The sequence below is a fragment of the Bos mutus genome, chromosome X (genome assembly GCF_027580195.1).
Source record: "Bos mutus isolate GX-2022 chromosome X, NWIPB_WYAK_1.1, whole genome shotgun sequence".
NCBI lineage: Eukaryota > Metazoa > Chordata > Mammalia > Artiodactyla > Bovidae > Bos > Bos mutus.
In genome coordinates this window covers 125,001,267-125,021,534 of record NC_091646.1, presented here as the reverse complement: position 1 = coordinate 125,021,534, position 20,268 = coordinate 125,001,267, and the positions used below count along the sequence as shown (strand labels likewise).

The 20,268-nt window shown below is 41.6% G+C and overlaps 1 protein-coding gene across 9 annotated transcripts in view; it reads left to right on the top strand.

Moving 5' to 3' along the window:
* Window positions 1–20,050, top strand: part of ADGRG2 (adhesion G protein-coupled receptor G2) — a 127,448-nt gene extending 107,398 nt beyond the window's left edge. For all 9 annotated transcript variants that reach the window (XM_070365734.1, XM_070365731.1, XM_070365735.1 and 6 more), the window contains 10 exons: window positions 666–788; window positions 1,415–1,460; window positions 1,581–1,684; window positions 2,442–2,563; window positions 4,141–4,409; window positions 7,380–7,479; window positions 8,132–8,415; window positions 12,920–13,021; window positions 13,993–14,145; window positions 18,312–20,050. In XM_070365734.1, coding sequence (XP_070221835.1) covers window positions 666–788; window positions 1,415–1,460; window positions 1,581–1,684; window positions 2,442–2,563; window positions 4,141–4,409; window positions 7,380–7,479; window positions 8,132–8,415; window positions 12,920–13,021; window positions 13,993–14,145; window positions 18,312–18,496 — 1,488 coding nt within the window. In that variant the 3' untranslated portion in view covers window positions 18,497–20,050. The remainder of the gene's footprint in view (window positions 1–665; window positions 789–1,414; window positions 1,461–1,580; window positions 1,685–2,441; window positions 2,564–4,140; window positions 4,410–7,379; window positions 7,480–8,131; window positions 8,416–12,919; window positions 13,022–13,992; window positions 14,146–18,311) is intronic.
* The last annotated feature ends 218 nt before the right edge of the window (window positions 20,051–20,268 follow it).

The window sequence follows — 20,268 nt, the reverse complement described above, 5'->3', positions numbered from 1 at the left end:
AGTATTTATCAATTGCTGTGCAGTATTATAAACACTTAGAAATGCTAACTCTAATCCTCTCAACAACTCCCTGAGGGAGAAACTATTAAACTATTAACCTCATTTTACAGATGAGGACATAGAGGCATAGAGAGGTTAGGTAACTTGCTTAGGAATACAGTTTAAATGGCTTAATGTTATTATGTTCCTTTAAGATTCATGAGGGTCTCGTGTCAGTCTATGAAATTTAATTCAGTTTTTAGAGCATACTATAGTGGAACAAGCTCTGCTTCTCATTACGGTCCTTGGGGAAGTCACTTTACTCCCTGTCCCTGAATTCCTGACCTAGGCAGTAAAATAAACAATGTTGACTAAATAGTCCTTAGGGTCCCTTCTGGGCTTACCTCGTAGCTCAGTCAGTAAAGAATCTGCCTGCAATGCAGGAGACCTGGGTTCGATTCCTGGGTTGGGAAGATCCCCTGGAGAAGGAAATGGCAACCCACTCCAGTATTCTTGCCTGGAGAATCCCATGGACGGAGGAGCCTGGCAGGCTACAGTTCATGGGGTCGCCAAGAGTCAGACACAATTTAGCGACTAAACTACTAACTAGGGTCCCTTCTAACTCTTAAATTGTCTGATAACATTTCATTTTCTCTTGCCATCTTGTTGATTCTTTGATGTGCTAGGACCCTGCCTTGGAGAACCTCTCTCTGATCAGCTATGTCATTTCCTCAAGCGTTGCGAACCTGACAGTCAAGAACTTGACAAGAAACGTGACGGTTACCTTAAAGCATATCGACCCGAGCCAGGTGAGAGGGGCCTGTCTGGTCTGTGTGCCTTGGCCAGAGACACCTCATGCAAACTCTCCCTGTGTGACTTAGCCTGAAAAAAGTCGGTCCAGCAGCACCTTAGACCCAGTTAGGGCTGTGTGTGAGACTAGAATCATGCTCATAGGGTTTGAGCGTGCCTAATAACTGCCTTCCTACTTTCTAGGAAGGAGCAGTGTAAAAAGCAAGCTCTTATTGCCAATTTTCAGTGCATTTAGATCTGCAGCTCCAGGTCTGATTCTCACCTCCAAAGAGAAAGCATCTTGCAAAGTCCAGTTCACTGAGCATCATCTATGACCTCGCTGCTCAGAGTATGGTTTGCAGACCTGCAGCTCCCCTGGGAGCTTGCTAGAATGCAGACTCTTGGGCCCACCCCAGACCCAGTGAATCAGAATGTGCCTTTTAACACAAGGCAATTGCGCCCGATGGCTGAGGTTAAAAAGTGCTGACCTATATGAGACTCACTGACTTCTAGAGACCTGTATAAAATAAGAACTCCCCTAAAATCTAGAATGAGATTCTGAAATGTTCAAATGTCATTTTTTTCTAATTGCTTTTCAGTTTTTTTCAGTTGGATAAATTATTGGTAATGTGTCCTTCTGTTACAGGATGACTTAACAGTGAGATGTGTATTTTGGGACTTGGGCAGAAATGGTAGGTTCCAGACGTAACTTTTTCAAAGTCTTGAGTGGGAAAGGGGAATGGGGAGGAAGGAGCAGTGATTGGTGCAGTGGCCTTTCTGCAGGGACAGACACTCTTTCCCATGCCCCCTAGGTGGCAGAGGAGGCTGGTCATCTGATGGCTGCTCTGTCAAAGACAGGAGGCTGAATGAGACCACCTGTACCTGCAGCCACCTTACAAGCTTCGGCGTTCTGCTGGTAACATCCCCACTTTGCCTGGCCTTAGATTCTGGGTCTGAGGGGTAGCTGGGCATTGTGCTATGAAGTCTATCTGGTGGATGACTTGATGGATCAGCAGATTTCATGATACTGTGACAAAGTTAAAGACCAATGAAATGACTCTTCTAATATGCATATATACTTGAAGAAAAATATTTGAACAAAGTATTTTTTCTTATTCTAATTTTACATTTAAGTTCTTTTTAAAATAGCTATAAGAGGGTTAGGGAATTCAGATTAAAATGGGTAATGAAAATGGTTTAGTTGGCAGTGTACTTTAAAATTTTTATAAAACATGACATAAATTCTCTTATTTAATCTACCCAACAATCCTACAATATAGGTAGAATGGGGTGTTTTTATTGTCATTTTAAAGACTCGTTTGTGAGGTAATTGTCCACAGTCGTAGACTAAGAAATATAAGAGCCAGAAGTCAAATTCACATCTTTAGGCTCTAGCCTGGGGCTTCTGCAGAGCACCATAATGTAGTGATCAAGTACATGGGCTTTGAAGTCAGCCAGACCTGGATCCTGGTTCCTCTACTTCGTAGCTTTGTGACCCTGAGCAAATTACTTAACCTCTCTGGGTCTCATTTTTTATTATCTCAACAGGATGATAATAATTGTGCCTACCTTGTAGGTTTGTTGAACAATCTTAGACTACCCAATAATGTAAATTATAACTGTGTCATTTATTTTAAAATATTTGGTCTTGAAAGCAATATTTTCTTTTCTAGGACTTGTCTCGAACATCCTTGCCACCAGCTCAGATGATGGCCCTAACATTTATTACCTATATTGGTTGTGGGCTTTCATCAATTTTTCTGTCAGTTACTCTTGTAACCTACATAGCCTTTGAGTGAGTATCCACAGCTAGAAACTGGATTATATGATGTAGTGGTCACCTCAGTGGCCAAAATGTATTAAATAAGTGCTCCTTGGCCTAGCTTACCCTGTCCACCCCTCTAGTGGGGCCATGTATATGTGAAATTTAATGGGACTTTGGTTTACATGCTTACTTACTTCCAGTAGTTTGTACACTCACTGAAGGCAGGAGTTGTGTCTTAATCATCCTTGTACCCTAAAATGATGCTTGGTACCTAGTTGACATTAAGTGAGAAATGAAAGATAGATGCAGACCTGGAAAAACAAGAGCTTACAATGTGAAACAGGCCATAGCTCCATATACAGCAGAAGAGCTGTGTTTAATATATTGTTTCTAAATTATACCAAGCAAACACAAAAGATTAAATACATTAATGGGTGTGGGGATGAAGAAGAATAAAGGATATCAAGCCTCCCTGAAAAATATAGATACAAATTGGGTGCAGCTTTGTAGGTCAAAGAAAGAATGACATTCCAGATGACAGCATCTCCTTGGCTTACCAGAATGGTCCCTTTGGTTACTTTGTTGGGGGGGTGGGCGGGATTCCAATAAATTCTGTCAGAAAAGAAGGAAATATAGGCACTTTTTTTACATTTGTGCTTAGTCATTCAGTCTTGTCTGACTCTTTGCAACCGCATGGACTGTAGCCCACCAGGCTCTTCTGTCCATGGGATTTTCCAGGCAAGAATACTGGAGTGGGTTGCCATTTCTTTCTCCAGGGCTCTTCCCAACCCAGGAATCGAACCAGGTTCTCCTGCATTGCAGGCAGATTCTTTACCAGCTGAGCTACCATGGAACCACCTCCCCAACACTATTTTAAATGAAACAGTATATAAGTTCTGGGATTTAGATTTTTGGACACTAATCAGGAAATACACAAATTCACTTTTAGTGCCAAACTTAGGGTCCAGCTGTGAGTACAGATCTTCTAGTGGACCGTTAGAAGGATTAATGACACTAAATTACTATAAGGCCAGCCATTACTCAGAATGATCTCACCAGATCTAATTTCACACACGTAAACATGTACATGTCATCAATTAACTGTATTTTCCTCTGCCTGTTTCATTTAGCTATAGTTTGAACTCTTGTTTCCATGATCTCATTTTAACTAGTAACATAAAATAACAGGAGAATCTGGCTATGTTTTGAAGATCTGAATAGAGGAGCCTACTGTATGAGAAGCAGCGATGCTTCCAGGAGTTTGGGAGAAATGGGGGTAGGTGCTCATGAGACTCTACTATATACTATTTGAAAGGGTGGGTCAGTAGTCAGCATGTTAAAGATTCCATAGAAATATAAACATAAAATTTCCACATGGTTATCACAGATGATTCCGTTTAGATTTTTCCTTTGTTGCTATTGTTAGTTGTAATGCCTCCACCTACCCACCACACACACACATACAGACATGCACTCAAAGAGAAGAAATTTATGCATATAGACAGTCACCAAAGAATAAAAATAAATCACTTTGAACTCAGACATGCTAGCTCACATAAGCATCAGCAGACTGTGATGCTAATTCTTTTCTTGTCCTTTCCTTTTAGAAAGATCCGGAGGGATTACCCTTCCAAAATCCTCATCCAGCTGTGCGCAGCCCTGCTCCTGCTGAACCTGGTGTTCCTCTTGGACTCGTGGATTGCTTTGTATGACATAAGAGGCCTCTGCATCTCAGTGGCTGTATTTCTGCATTATTTTCTCTTGGTCTCATTCACATGGATGGGCTTGGAAGCATTCCATATGTACCTGGCCCTTGTCAAAGTGTTTAATACTTACATCCGAAAATACATCCTTAAATTCTGCATTTTTGGTTGGGGTATGTATTATTTTTGCTCACACATTGCCTGGGCTTTTCCTGCTTTTTCTCCAGTGTTTTGATTTTTAATCAAATAGAAACATTGATGAAGCAGGTCACACTTGGCAGGTTTCTAAAACAGCTTTGTTCTTCTTTTCATGTTTCATTGCCCAAAGAGGAGCCTCGTCAAGTCTATTTCTAGAACACCTGTATATTTATGCTGGATTGGTTATGACCGCAACACTCTGAGGTTAGGGCTATGAATCTTTTTTGTATCTCTAGTGACTAGAACTGGGGCTGGCACACAGAAGGTGCTCAGTCACTTGAAAATATTAGCTTGGTGATAATGAGGTCAGACTGTCAGTCCCTGAGCTCCCAACTAGCCTCACTCTGCTCTGTACCTCCCAGATTCACACACATGCACAGCCGTGTGCTCAGCAGGGCAGAGAGAGAACATACAGATAAAGTCTAATGTAACTTCATCACCATACCAGCCCAGTATTCCTGATTATGCCACCTGTTGATTGTTGGTCACTAAATCTTAGATGCCCCAAGATCTTGAAGAGTTCTTCATTCAACTCTCCACCAAATGTAGGAACCTCCTGGACTTGACTTAGTTTTGACTAGAGATAATTTGACCTCTGCTTGAATACTTCTATTATTGGGGAGCTCATTACTTTAATTACAAACAAGATTCTACTGAGTGCGTTTGAGAGATCTTTCAGGCTTTATTGAATACTTCATGAATTGGGCAGCATCCCGTCTAGCAGACAGAAAGGAGATTTGAGGAGCTGTACTAAGTGAAAGACTTTATAGGCAGAAGGAAGCAGGAACAAGGAAGTCAATCTGGGCAAAAAGTGGGTTGGTTATTGCAAGCTTACTTTCCTCTGAGGATTTCCAGGGTCTCTCAGACAGGTTACCTAACTAGTGATGATTGGGCAATTTCTGATTGATTGGTTTAAGATTTCATTTCTGGGAGAGCCAAAGCTGTGATGGAGTTAAGTCTCAGTTCGGTGAACTGTGGCTAGCATAAGCAACTCGATTTTGGACCTGTTGTCTTATTTTTAATACCTTACAAGACAGCCAGTGACCATTTTCTAAAGCTCTACAGTTCTGGTTTTCCATTAAGTTCACTTGGCTCTCTGGTAGCACTTACCCATCGATCTTGGTTTTGCTCTCTTAGGAAAAAAATAATAAGCTGACACTTCCGCTGAACAGTCCTTTAGATAATCAACAAGTAATATATAACATTATGTATAATACTTTATGTCTCGATGTATTTTCACACAAGTAACCCCATAAAAAATAAGCCAGGGGAATTCCCTGGCGGTCCAGTGGTTTGGACTCTACACTTCCAATGCCAGGAGGCCTGGGTTCAATCCCTGGTCAGGGAACTAGGATCCTGAAAGCCCCAAGGTACGGGCGGTTATTGCTAATACCAGGTGAAGACGTGATTTACCCTAATTCCCACAGCTCAAGAACAGCTGAGGCTGGCTTTCTCATCTCTTAGGCATGCCCTTCTACTGCATTAGAGCTGCCACTCCTCTCAGACTCCTCCATCTTCTTCAGGCTAAATATTCCTTCACATATTCCCTACACAACAGATTACCTCCCTTGTCATCCTGCCTGTTGTTATATCTTTGTGAAGGGTACAGAACAACCCCTTTCCACAAGATAAGTCACTTATTCCCAGAAAAATAAGTCACTGCTTCTGATCTTGGGCATGGATTTTGTCTTCTTTGTAGAATTCAGAAACATCAGGTTCCCTTGTCAAGGACAAGCTCCACACCCTCAATATTTTATTTTTAGGAAGGAGTCTCCCTTAGAAAGTCACCATATGTCAGTGTCTCCATAATGTCCAAATACAAAAGAATTTAATGAAATATCATGTTAGATGGTACCAGGTAGCTGTCTTTATTTACCAGAGCCTTGAGATTGGATGTCAGGCTGGTCTGTGTGCACAGAGTGTGAGATGTTGGAATGGGGTGGGGGATGATGAGGTGGAGGGCTGAGGACTTGGACTCCTCAGTCCAAGTCCGCTATAAGAAAGGAGGAGACTCCTCATTATGCTTCCTGTTAATGGAAGTGCCCTGGGCCCTTGAGAGAGCCAGTGGTGGCAATCAACACCCCCAAATAACTAGGGCAGGCTTCTCAGTCCATCAGCAGATTCCAGATAATCAGTTGAAGACATTGGGATTCATAACGGAAGGTTTTCCAGAAGTTGCTGCTGCTGCTAAGTCGCTTCAGTCGTGTCCAACTCTGTGCGACCCCATAGACGGAAGCCCACAAGGCTCCCCCGTCCCTGGGATTCTCCAGGCAAGAACACTGGAATGGGTTGCCATTTCCTTCTCCAATGCATGAAAGTGAAAAGTGAAAGGGAAGTCGCTCAGTCGTGTCCGACTCTTAGCGACCCCATGGACTACAGCCTACCAGGCTCCTCCATCCATGGGATTTTCTAGGCAAGAGTACTGGAGTGGGGTGCCATTGCCTTCTCCGTTCCAGAAGTTACTAAAAACCAAACTAGGTTAATTCTTTGGTTTACATTTTGGAGTTTGCCTGCCACCTGACCCTTAAAATTACATTCCAGGTGGGTAAGGGTAAGTGGGTTGCCATTTCCTTCTTACTCATATGCCATCCAGTTAGCAGGAGTGGAGGGGGTCTCTGGTCTGTGGTTGTTTAGGATCCAAGCTGCTAGAGACTCTGTCTCAGGACAGGGCTTCCAAGATTGCCCTCAACTGGGGAGAAAAGAGTAGAGAATCTCACAAGTGGTTTTATGGTCTAGGCCTAGAGGGTGAGCAGATCACTTATGTCCATAGTCCACTGGACAAGACCTAGTCAGGTGGCGACATACACCCACATGCCGGGAGGCAGAGAAACTGGGTGTGATGAATTGCTATGCTATTTCAGAAGAAAACAGAAAATCTCCACTCTTTTTTTCTCACCACCTTTAGTTATTAGAATTATGTGTGATCAGTGGTTCCTGTCTTCCAGGCATCCCAGCTGTGGTTGTGGCCATCGTCCTGATTATATCTCCAGATAACTATGGGCTTGGATCCTATGGGAAATTCCCCAACGGGTCACCTGATGACTTGTGAGTACAAAGCACGACACGAAATTTTAAGTGAATTGGAAAGCAGAATTCTCCAAAAAATGGAGGATCTAATCAGCATATCAGGTGGCTCTCATCCTAATAAAATCCAGTAATATTTACAGCAGACTTTGCAATTATATATGTAAAGAGATCAGCTAGTTAGAAAAGTCATGCTGCTGCTGCTGCTACTGCTGCTAAGTTGCTTCAGTCGTGTCCGACTCGGTGCAACCCCATAGACAGCAGCCCACCAGGCTTCCCCGTCCTACTACTACTTAAGTATTTAAAAATTGAATTATATTTCAAAATACTTTTATAAGCCTCTGATAAAAATAAAATACAAGCTATACTATATTAGTAAAGATTCATGGAATAGACTTACTAGGATTGAAAGAGGATAAAATCTTTTAGTGTTTTCAAATAATATTTTTAAAATACTTTCAATCACCAGATTTCCTGAAATAAACTCTCTTGGATTTCTTCCCTTAGAGCTGTTAAATGGCTATGGAGGTCAGAGGTTTTATCCTTTTTTAAATTTTGTGCTTATAGGATAATGTTTCAGTAAAACAATATAGGTTCATTGTTACCATTTTCAACCATATTTCAGCAAGAAAAAACCAAAACATGTTTTCCCTGTTTTTCCCCCCAATTCCAGTTGCTGGATCAACAGCAATGCTGTATTCTATATCACGGTTGTGGGGTATTTCTGTGTGATATTTTTGCTGAACGTCAGCATGTTCATTGTGGTCCTGGTTCAGCTCTGTCGAATTAAAAGGAAGAAGCAACTGGGAGCCCAGAGAAAAACTAGTATTCAAGACCTCAGGAGCGTCGCTGGCCTTACATTTTTACTAGGAATTACTTGGGGCTTTGCCTTCTTTGCCTGGGGACCAGTTAATGTCACCTTCATGTATCTCTTTGCCATCTTCAATACCTTACAAGGTAAGCTCTACAGCAAAAAATAAACACTGGATGACTCATTCGAACTGAAAAATATTGCAAGTAAAAGTTAGAGTGTCTGCAAAGTAGCTTAAGATACAGGGAGGGGATATATGTATTTGTAGGGCTTCCCTGATGGCTCAGATGGTAAAGAATCTGCCTGCAATGTGAGAGACCCAGGTTCGATCCCTGGGTCGGGAAGACCCCTTGGAGGAGGAAATGGCAACCCACTCCAGTATTCTTGCCTGGAGAATCCATGGACAGAGGAGCTTGGAGGGCTCACAGTCCATAGGATCGCAAAGAGTTGGATACAACTGAGTGACTAATCCTTTCCCTATATGAAATTAAAAGGCACTTACTCCTTGGAAGGAAAGTTATGACCAACCTAGGTAGCATATTCAAAAGCAGAGACATTACTTTGCCAACAAAGGTTCGTCTAGTCAAGGCTATGGTTTTTCCTGTGGTCATGTATGGATGTGAGAGTTGAATTGTGAAGAAGGCTGAGTGCCGAAGAATTGATGCTTTTGAACTGTGGTGTTGGAGAAGACTCTTGAGAGTCCCTTGGACTGCAAGGAGATCCAACCAGTCCATTCTGAAGGAGATCAGCCCTGGGATTTCTTTGGAAGGAATGATGCTAAAGCTGAAACTCCAGTACTTTGGCCACCTCATGCGAAGAGCTGACTCACTGGAAAAGACTCTGATGCTGGGAGGGATTGGGGGCAGGAGGAGAAGGGGACGACAGAGGATGAGATGGCTGGATGGCATCACTGACTTGATGGACGTGAGTCTGAGTGAACTCCAGGAGTTGTTGATGGACAGGGAGGCCTGGTGTGCTGCGATTCATGGGGTCGCAAAGAGTCGGACATGACTAAGCGACTGATCTTATCTCATCTGATGTGATACATGGACTTCTCAGGTGACTCAGTGGTAAAGAATCTGCCTGCCAAGGGTTCGATCTCTAGGTCGGGAAAATCCCCTGGAAGAGGAAATGGCAACCCACTTCAGTGTCTTGCCTGGAGAATTCCATGGACAGAGGAGCCTGGCGGGCTACAGTCCATGGGGTCACAAACAGTCAGACACTACTTAGTGACTAAACAGCAGCAGCATATATCTTCATCTGGCTGATTCACATTGTTGTACAGCAGAAACTAACATGATATTGTAAAGCATTTATACTCCAATAAAAAAAATCAAGTAAAATAAAAAACAGATTTATCTTTTAGAAAGGGTGCTCTGAGATCCTTGGAAGAAAGGCCAAATTCACTAAATTCAAGAAGTGGTCCCTTTCCCTCCTTACCATCACTGCCTCCTGGGAGGGAACAAGGATATCAAGGGGAACCTACCAGTAACTGTTTCTGGGAGAGTCAATCACTCTTCCTTCACCTGGTTCCTTATCTTTTTTTTTTTTTTGTTTAATTTTGCTACTGAAGTATAATAGACCATGCATACAGAAAAGTACGCATACCATAAATGTCCCCGTGAGATCTCACCAGTCTGAGCTCCTCTGCCTGCATTTGATTTGAGGACAGTGATAAGCGAGAAGTCAGTGGCAGCAGCCTGGCCCAGTGGCTAATCCCTGTGCAGTTCTCTGTCTAGACATACAGCGGACAAGCCAGACTCTGTGGCCCTTGACCTTGGAGCTGCCCACTTAATGAAGCCTAGCTGCAGTCATTTGGGAACGCTTCTCCTCTGTATTCTTTACAAAAGCAAATTACTCATTCTTTTGTTGATGCTTTTGTCCTACTCTTTGCGACCCCGTGGACTATAGCCCGCCAGTCTCCTCTGTCCTGGGATTTTCCAGGCAAGAATACTAGAGTGGGTTGCCATTTCCTTTTCCAGGAGATCTTTCCGACCCAGGGATCAAACCCATGTCTCCTGCATCGTAGGCAGATTCTTTACCACTGAGCTACCAGGGAACCACACTCATTCTTTTAGATCAGCTTTATAAAAGAGTTGTCAGCCGTGACTAATACTTAATAAACGCACCTTGACATCAAAAGCCAAGCAAACTAATAGGTTTGCATAGATGAGATGGTTGGATGCCATCACTGACTTGGTGGACATGAATTTGAGCAAGCTCCAGGAGTTGGTGATGGACAGGGAAGCCTGGCGTGCTGCAGTCCATGGGGTTGCAAAGAGTCGGACATGACTGAGTGAACTGAACTGATAATAAGCATTCTTATCCCTTGGTTGTCTTTTATTCCAAATCTTCTGTTGGGAAGCCTTTTAACTGCATTTTCATCAGCTTGTTTTCATCTTTTCCTGGTGGCTTTTAGCTCCCATAGCATCCTCCTGTAGTTCTATCTAGGCAGTAGTTCATTAACTTGAGATAGAATTCAAGTGCCTAATTTGGCTTATTTTATTTGGAGGAAGCCAGTCAATGTGCTTGTTGGCTACATGCCATGTCTTCGTTTTTACCTACAGTGTACAGTTTCTGAACTTGTATATCCAGGTGTTGTGTTACTTATTGTAGAAAAGTTTTATTTGCCAACAATGGCATGCTAAGAGACACTTAATTTTAACGAGAAAAAATATATGCCCAAATCATACTGATCATAAACCTGAAAGCATGGTACCTACCCTCACATACTTATGGTAGAAATGAGCCTGCCCCTTTCTTATTTCCCCAGAATGACTTCTCATTAGAATACAAATGGACAGAAGGAACATATTGTTTCATTTGTAAAAGGGAACTAAACCGTAATTCACAGGACTTTGGGGTTGAGTAAAGGAAAGATGTGTACAGGTTCTGATTTGGGCCACGAGTACCCCCATTTTAGTCTCTCATCTGTGCTGCTTCTCCCCTAATGCAACCAAGTATAGCTGCCCAGGTTGGCAGGTGGACAAAGATATGCATTATTTGAGATGTCAGTCTTTAGAATGGGCACGTGCATCTGACTAAAAGCAAACCTGGTATTTAAAAATGAAGGTTTTCTAAGTAGATAGATTGGGGTTTGGGGCAAAGGAGGATTCAGAATTTGTCCATTCATCCAGCTAATATTTATTTGCTTTCAAAGCCTTGAGGAGTGGTAGCAAGTGGGCTGCATGGGGAGCCCTGTACCTGCCTGTGATGGGGACGGGGAGGCAGAGCCTGAGGGCCTCTTGAGGTCTGTAGTGGCTTGGGAGGAAGAGGGGAGGGCCCAGGGAAGGGATGTGGCTGTGGACCCGAGAGGTGAGCTGAGGGATAAGAGACAAAGGAGGAGACAACATTGACAGAACTTGGAAATCGATGACACATATGGAGGGATGGGGAGGTGGGAGCCATGGACGGAAGTAAAAAAAGCACAGTGTGAGAGCTGTGAGCTCCCATTTTCTTTGGGGGCTACAGCTTGGGAGATGGCCACTCAGGTGGCTCTGAAGAACTGATCAGAAGAGGTACGGCGAGGGAGGTAGACATACATACAATCAACCACACATCTTGGCAGAAGGTTACTGCTTGTCATAAGGCCCAGATATCTTAGTGATTTTAGTGCTTTTCTAAGTGTGGGAAAATGCAAGAAACTACCTCATAACATTTTCTCCTGAAAATACCTAATTATCTGAAGGCCTATTCTACCAGTTTTCCCACAGCATAGGGCACCTCATTCCCGATCTCCAGCCTGAAATCCTTTCAGGGTGTGTGGAAGGTCAGGGACTGCAGTGGCTCATGACTCAATCCTTGTAGAGCTACATGGCCAGAGACATTCTTTAGCTGGCTGATCCTAGGTCTGAGCTGGTCTCCTGGGTGGATGGCTTGTACTTCACAACAAAGATTGTTGTCGTTGTTCAGTCATTAAGTCGTGTCTGATTATTTGCAGCCCCATGGACTGCAGCATGCCAAGCTTCTGTGTCCTTCAGCATCTCCTGGAGTTTGCACAAACTCATCTCTATTGAATCAGTGATGCCATCCAACCATCTCATCCTCTGTTGTCCCCTTCTCTTGCCTTCAGTCTTTCCCAGCATCAGGGTCTTTTCCAATGAAAGGGTTCTTCATATCAGGTGGCCAAAGTATTGAAGCTTCAGCTTCAGCATCAGTCTTCCAATCAGTATACAGGTTGATATCCTTTAAGATTGACTGATTTGATCTCCTTGCTGTCCAAGGGACTGTGAAGAGTATTCTCCTGCACCACAATTCGAAAGCATCAATTCTTTGGTGCTCACCCTTCTTTATGGTACAACTCTTACATCTGTACATGACTACTGGAAAAAAACATAGGTTTGACTATATGGACCTTTGTTGGCAAAGATAGGGAAGGCTAAAGACAGGATGTAAGAGACCAGACAGGTAAATTTTGGAAATATGGAATGATAATTCTTTTTATAAATATATTTTTTAAATCTTACAAAGATAGTTCTCCCAGGATGCCTTTTGATAGCAAACTTTCCCAGGACTTTGGGCTTTATTTTCAATCTGCAAAATTTCATTTTTCCTATAGCTGCCAAAGATTTTATCATTGTGTGAAGTAAGCTCATGACATTCAGGTCTCAGTTTGGAATTCATTGTGTTGTGTTTTCCCCCACCCTATAGGATTTTTCATATTCGTCTTTTACTGTGTAGCAAAAGAGAATGTCAGAAAGCAGTGGAGGCGATATCTGTGTTGTGGAAAGTTACGACTGGCGGAAAATTCTGGTAAAGATTTACCTTTTTATCCTTTTCTTAAATCTTGAGGAAGAGATTGCATAAGTTAAGATCCAAAGCAATTAATGCCAGAGGAATATCGGATCTAGAAATGAATGAATGGAACCTGCTCAACAGAAAATATCCAGTGTGAACATTATGGAAAAAAAACCTAGTGAATTTAAAAAAAATTAGTCATACTGGGAACTTAGTGAGCAATATAATTAATGGCCTGGCTGCTTCTGCAATGAAGCAGCAGTGAAATGTTTAGAATTCATTTCCCTTTGAGCACACGTTTTCCATTTGTCCAGAGTAATTTTTCATATTTACCTTCCTAATTTTTAAAATCTTGACTCAATGTTTTCTCCACAGGTCCTGGTTGTCAGTGACTTCATTTATTTGTTATTGGGCCAGACTTTACATAAAAGTCTTAGCATACATTTGGTTACTTTGAAGTTATTTTCAGCTATGCCCTTCTGGGTTATATAGCAAATAGATCATTTTTAAGAAAATAAGAAAAATGAAGTACTCTTTGAAAATCTCAATTCCTTTTGCATAAATATTACCCACAAATACAGGCTTTGCTGTATTGCAAAGGTCTGGTTGCACAAGATCAGAAAATGGCAGTATCTAGAGTTCAGTCATTTGCCTGGGTTTAAGAGCCATGAGTCATCACAGCAGGTCGATCCATGTTCTTGTGAAGATAGTCTTTGACTCTGAAATATTACCTAATTCAGTGGCTATTTATGGACACAATCAAATTAGCCTGGCTTTTAGTTCTGAGAGAATATAGATTACTTTTGACCAGTGAGTCATTTAAAGGACAAATGTATATAGTCTTAAATGAAAATACCTGTGAAATGTGGAATTCTCTATAAGATCTGAGAGCGAGAGATCATTTCATAGAAAGAGTTACCCTGTGTTTCTTGCATTTGCACTTCAACACTCTTCCCTGTTTTTCTATAATGCTTATCCTGCTATAGACTGGAGTAAGACTGCTACTAATGGTTTAAAGAAGCAGACTGTAAACCAAGGGGTCTCCAGCTCTTCAAATTCCTTACAGTCAAACAGTAACTCCACCCACTCCACCACGCTGCTAGTGAATAACGATTGCTCAGGACTTGCCAGCGGGAACGGTATGTATGTCTTGATGTACTATTTCTCAAATTAGTGTTTGTTTTATTAAAGCAGCTTTATCCTTTAATGGCACTTTTGCTTAGCAAAGTGAATAGCTACATATATGACTATTGGATCAAAATGTAGTTCCCTTGTTAAAGAGAAAGTTGATTCATCCAAATTTATCCATTTTAGAGCAAGTTTATTTTTAAGATTACTCCTTGGAAGGAAAGTTATGACCAACCTAGGCAGCATATTCAAAAGCAGAGACATTACTTTGCCAACAAAGGTTCGTCTAGTCAAGGCTATGGTTTTTCCTGTGGTCATGTATGGATGTGAGAGTTAGACTGTGAAGAAGGCTGAGTGCCAAAGAATTGATGCTTTTGAACTGTGGTGTTGGAGAAGACTCTTGAGAGTCCCTTGGACTGCAAGGAGATCCAACCAGTCCGTTCTGAAGGAGATCAGCCCTGGGATTTCTTTGGAAGGAATGATGCTAAAGCTGAAACTCCAGTACTTTGGCCACCTCATGCGAAGAGTTGACTCATTGGAAAAGACTCTGATGCTAGGAGGGATTGGGGGCAGGAGGAGAAGGGAACGACAGAGGATGAGATGGCTGGATGGCATCACTGACTCGATGGACATGAGTCTCAGTGAACTCCGGGAGTCGGTGATGGACAGGGAGGCCTGGTGTGCTGCGATTCATGGGGTCGCAAAGAGTCGGACACGACTGAGCGACTGATCTGATCTGATCTGATTTTTAAGATTTAGGGTTTTTAGAAATATTTATTTTTAATTGATTGATGATTGCTTTTAAAATATTGTTTTGATTTCTGTCATACATCAACGTGAATTAAGCATAGGTGTACATATGTCACCTTAGGGTTGTTTTTTCTTAAAGATTTAATTTCTCATGATGAGAATGGATGATGACCTAAAAGTTTTAACGTGGCAAATCCTGACTTAGGTATTGGCCAAAGACTTCTTATGTTCTTTCTGTGCAGTCAGTACCTAAAATAGTAAGACTATATCAGTTTTTTAGTATATCTACAGTTATACACATCTTCAACACTTCTGAACCTTCCTACTTTTTGCTTATCATCTTGTTCATTCTGTGCCCCAGTGTGGCTGCCTTGTGACAATTCCCAAATCCCCATAAAGATATCCAGTACTGAAAGATGAATTGTCTCCAATAGACATACAGATGATTTCTGTTGTGCCTCCTTTACTCATTAATTCTGACATTTCTAGCTTAAATTTCCTTTATGTTTTCTTCCCTTTGTAAGACTGAGCTGTTCATAACTCATAAAAACTTATCTATTTCTATCTTCTTTGACTTCTTAATATAACTTCATTTTTATAAAAACTTAAATTATCCTGGTATACTTTCCCCTTCCCTGGAGAATTCACCTTTACTTATCACTTTAGGGTATTAGTTATTTGTATGATAAATGCAGATAAATTTGTGAGAAGGTTCATATACCTACCAAATAGTTTTCCAGCCTCCCAAAGATGGGAGGTCTCACTGGTTTGTATAAACTTTTAAAATAGCAAAATAAGAGGATGCCTCTAAATCAAGGTTTCTCAACCTGGGCACAATTAACATTTGGGGCTAGATAACTCTGTTGTGGGGGCGCTGTTCTGTGCATTTGAAGATGTCTAGAAACATCTCTGGTCTCCACCCGCCAGGTACCAGTAGTACCCCTACACTCACCCCATGTTGTGACAACTAAAAATGTCTCTCAATATTGTGAAAAAATTTTCCCTGAGGGGTAAAATTGTCCCCTTGCTGCTTGTGGAGAACCCTTGCTGTATAAGATGAGGACCATTTCTATATAAGATGAGCTGCCATGGGGCCTTAGCTTTTTATTGTAGATACCAAGGGCAGAGCAGGGCTTTATGTCAAATAGCTATAGCAGGAGTGACTCAATGTAGGTAAACAGAGTAGATGTAGTGGCAGTCAAGGCTGGTTAATAAGTTTGTGTGACAAACCAGATTCTAAGTTGAGAAATCAGAGGTGTGAGCTAAGTCATCAAGAATCATAAGAATCACAACCTATCAGTAAAGCCTATTGGTTTGGATAGAAGTGTTTGGGTCTCTTAAAACCAAATTTTTCCATATTCTAGAAGGAACTCAGAGATGAAGCCTCACTTGCCTAGCCTATCAATATGTTGCCATCCTTCAGGGAATGAGATCAGATGGAAGCAGCACTTTTTGTAGAGTTAGTTGACATGGTTGATTTGAAATAGCTGTTTTTGACAGCTGACAGTGAGGGTGGGATACATTTTAGGTTACCAAAATGGCCACATGTTTAATATCATGTAACTTGCATATCAGATAGACTTCCTTGACTCCTCATTCCACACATCAGGATCTGGGATGGATGAGGGAAAAGAAGCTGGAAGGTCAATGGTTTGTTTATTATACCAGGTCAAGTTGTTCCTGCACCAAAATGTCCTCAAACCAAAATGCCTAACTCAGAATAGCAGCCTTAGACAGTCATTTGCCTATCTCTGTGCCCAGAGATGGGGCTTTGTTAATCATATCCATCACCTAGTTTGTGTGAATACTGTATATTTCAGTTATGCCTCAGAGGCTTAATTTATAGTTGTTGCTAAGTCGTGTCTGACTCTTTGTGACCCCATGGACTGTAGCCCACCAGGCTCCTCTGTCCATGGGATTTCCCAGGCAAGAATACTGGAGTGGGTTGCCAGTCTTTCTCTAGGGGATCTTCTTAACCCAGGGATCGACACTCCCACCCCACCTCGTCTCCTGTATTGCAAGCGGATTCTTTACCATTGAGCCACCTGGGAAGCCCAGAGGCTGGGTTACTAGCAGCCATCTGACTCAGTACACAGGGCCACAAGCTCACAGTTTCAAAGAAACATCACATGTTGACTCTTTCACTTCTGAGCTATGTAATCCTGAGCAAAGCATTTACTTTCTGAAACCTTAGTTCCATCATCTATGAAATGGGGGTAATAATAGCACTCAAGCTGTAGAGTGGTAAGTGAGATGATACTTATAAGGTTCTCAACACTCTTATTATTAGTATAATTATGACATGAATTAACAGTTGGGCTTATTATTTAGCTTTCTACATTGTCAGAAACATGGTGCCAAGGAGCCAGAGGATCTCAGCAGCTGTGCCCACCCCCAACACACACACAGTTCGGGGCCTGCTTGGGGTTGGGGAGGCCCAGCTCCCCTGGCTTGGACTTTGATGTTGTACTCGGTGGTTTCTTCTTGGAAATCAGTCTTATCCTGACTCAGAGGGACTGTTATAGTGTACAAGAGACGATTTTTTTTTTTCTTGCCAGGACTGTTGTCACTTGGGATTTCTCTATTACAGAGTTTTATTTTATAGGACTCTTAGGAATCCAAGAACCTTGTACAGGATCTCTCTTAACCTTTGGGGGAGACCAGACTATTACCCCAGGTTATATTACACATATGCTAGTACTTGAGTGCAGTATGTGGTCAACCAGAGTTAGGAATTGGGCCTTTTAAAATCAAATATATTACTTTGCTTCATATTTTTACAATTTCATTTTTAACAAAGTTACCATAGGAAGTGGTTTTTGAATGATTCTCCAATTTGTTTTGTTTACTTTGAGTGGTCTTAGGAAAGGAAAGGAATGAAAAGTAAATAAAATATGACAATATATCAGAAAATTTTTTAAAAGATAGATTGTCTAGAACAAATTTTGGTTCACATTTGTGTGTATCTACTTTTGGTTTTATTTTTAACTAATTTTTTTGGGGGGGTGCTGTGCTGGGTCTTCGTTGCTGCACAGGCTTTTCTTTAGTTGTGGAGAGTGGGAGCTACTCTCTAATTGCATTGTGTGTCCTTTTCATCGCGGTGGCTTCTCTTGTGGAGCACGGGCTCTAGGGCATGCAGGCTTCAGTAGTTGCGGCTCCCTGGCTCTAGAGTACAGGCTCAATAGTTGTGGCACACAGGCTTAGTTGCATATGGGATCTTCCCAGATAAGGGGTCAAACCTGTGTCTCCTGCATTGGCAGGTGGATTCTTTACCACTGAGCCACCAGGGAAGCCCCAGAAATATGTTTTTAAAAAAGACTTCATCTGCATGTGCATACTTAAGAATAAAGTAACATTTAAGTTTGTTTATTTTGAAAATGCTTTCTGTGGATACTTCATGACACCAATTTTGTTTTTCCTTATACAGGGAATGCTTCTACAGAGAAGAATGGTGTTTCTTTCAGTGTTCAGAATGGAGATGTGTGCCTCCATGATTTCACTGGAAAACAGCATATATTTAATGAGAAAGAAGATTCCTGCAGTGGTAAAAACCGTATCGCTCTAAGAAGGACTTCAAAGCGGGGAAGCTTACACTTTATTGAGCAAATGTGATTCCTTTTCCTAAAATCAAAGCATGTTGCTTGACAGTGTGAAAATGTCCAATCTTACCTTTTACACAATGTGAGTTGTATAAAATCAACTAATTTTATACTCAGCAACTTTGGGATGAACATAAGCTAACTGAGGGCAATGGTTGCTATTGGAAGAGGAAACCAAGACATAATACCATGGTTCTAAGACATTTGCAATTTGGTTTCTTATCCTTCATTTTAAAAGAAGATTGGTTTTAAACAACACACTAAGAATAAGACTCATTTAAAACAAAATCAAAGCAGTTCATTTGCAGCCTCTTTTGAAGAGGCTAATATATCTTTGATAACATCATAGAAAGCCACTGTTGACTTCATCCTGTTGGTGAGTTCGTTGTGCATGCCTTTGTTGTAAATAAGCTAAACTCTAGTGATCCACATGTCAAAAATCTTCTGCATTTTTGGTATTTATTTTCTACTGTGTAAATTTCTTTCTTTGTAGAATCATGGTTGTGTTGTTGCGTCTAATGTGATAATTCAGAAAATCGTTGCTGGTTCAGTGAACTCTAAACCTCCTTTTGGAGATTATATGGGATGTGAAATACAGGACCCTCACTGAAATCAAGAAATAATGACGCCAGCCAGACTGGAAAAATGTAAGCAGACAGTGCCACAATTAGCTCATACAGTGCCTTGGAGTGAGTTAGAAAAAGGTGCTCCCACTGGGCAGACACAGTGTCATGGGCTCATGATTTGGCAGAGTGGAGGCCATATTTTAGCCTCATTCACTCTCTTGGGTACACCATTGTTCAGGGTACCAGCTGTACAACCATACGTAGCATCCAATACCGACACCCATCTCCTGACCTCATTCCTAATCATCAGATTATGGAAGCTGCACCAGGATGTTTAGCTTAACACCTTGGTGACAGAGAGGGATGGAAGTGTGATCTGGACCGTATGGCAGGAAGATCGTGAATGTGCAGGAGATACATACACTGCCACTTCTCAAATCCCCAGAGTCTTTCAGAAAAGGGGAGTAGAGCAGGATTACTTTTTAAAAGAGATGTACATCAAAAGAATCATATTGCTGTTCTTTAAAAGGCAACTGCATGGTACTTTGTTGATTGTTATGCCTGGTACACTCTAGCCCAGCCAGAGCTATAATTATTTTTTAAAATACTTGTCTTGATGAATGTATAGTGACAAGGGGGAGCAGCTATTGGGAACAGTGAACTATCCTGCAATGCTATTGTTTCCATATATATCGAACCCTTATTGCTCCTAGTCACAGCGAGTCTGTCTTGCTTCCTACCTACAACTTCTTGAGCAGTGCTTCGTGTCCTTATTAGGAACATTTTGAAACCCTTTAGTTAGGTCTTTCACTAAGGTTCCCTTTCATATATATTTCAAGTGAATGCTGTATCCCAGACTAACCGTAGTCATAATGTAATACACTTCTGTGAGTGCTGATTAGTCTTTGCGCTATTTCTTTTCCAATTTGTTTAATTGTCTTGTATTTATATGTTAAAATCGACAAAAATGTTAAAAATCGCCAAAATAAATTTGCAGTTAAGTCCTTTAAGTTTGAGAATTTTCACAAAAGGAAAACATTTGCAATCTCTTTCCCTGGCGGTGGAGCATGATAAAACAGTTGGACCAGCCTGATGAAGACCACGTGACAGTAGCAGCCTTTGGCAGGCAGCAGGCATGCTGTGAACGTTAAGTCAGACCAACGATTGTCCTGTCTCCTGAGACTGCTTTCTGAGGTCTCTCTTTCATTTTCCTCTTACT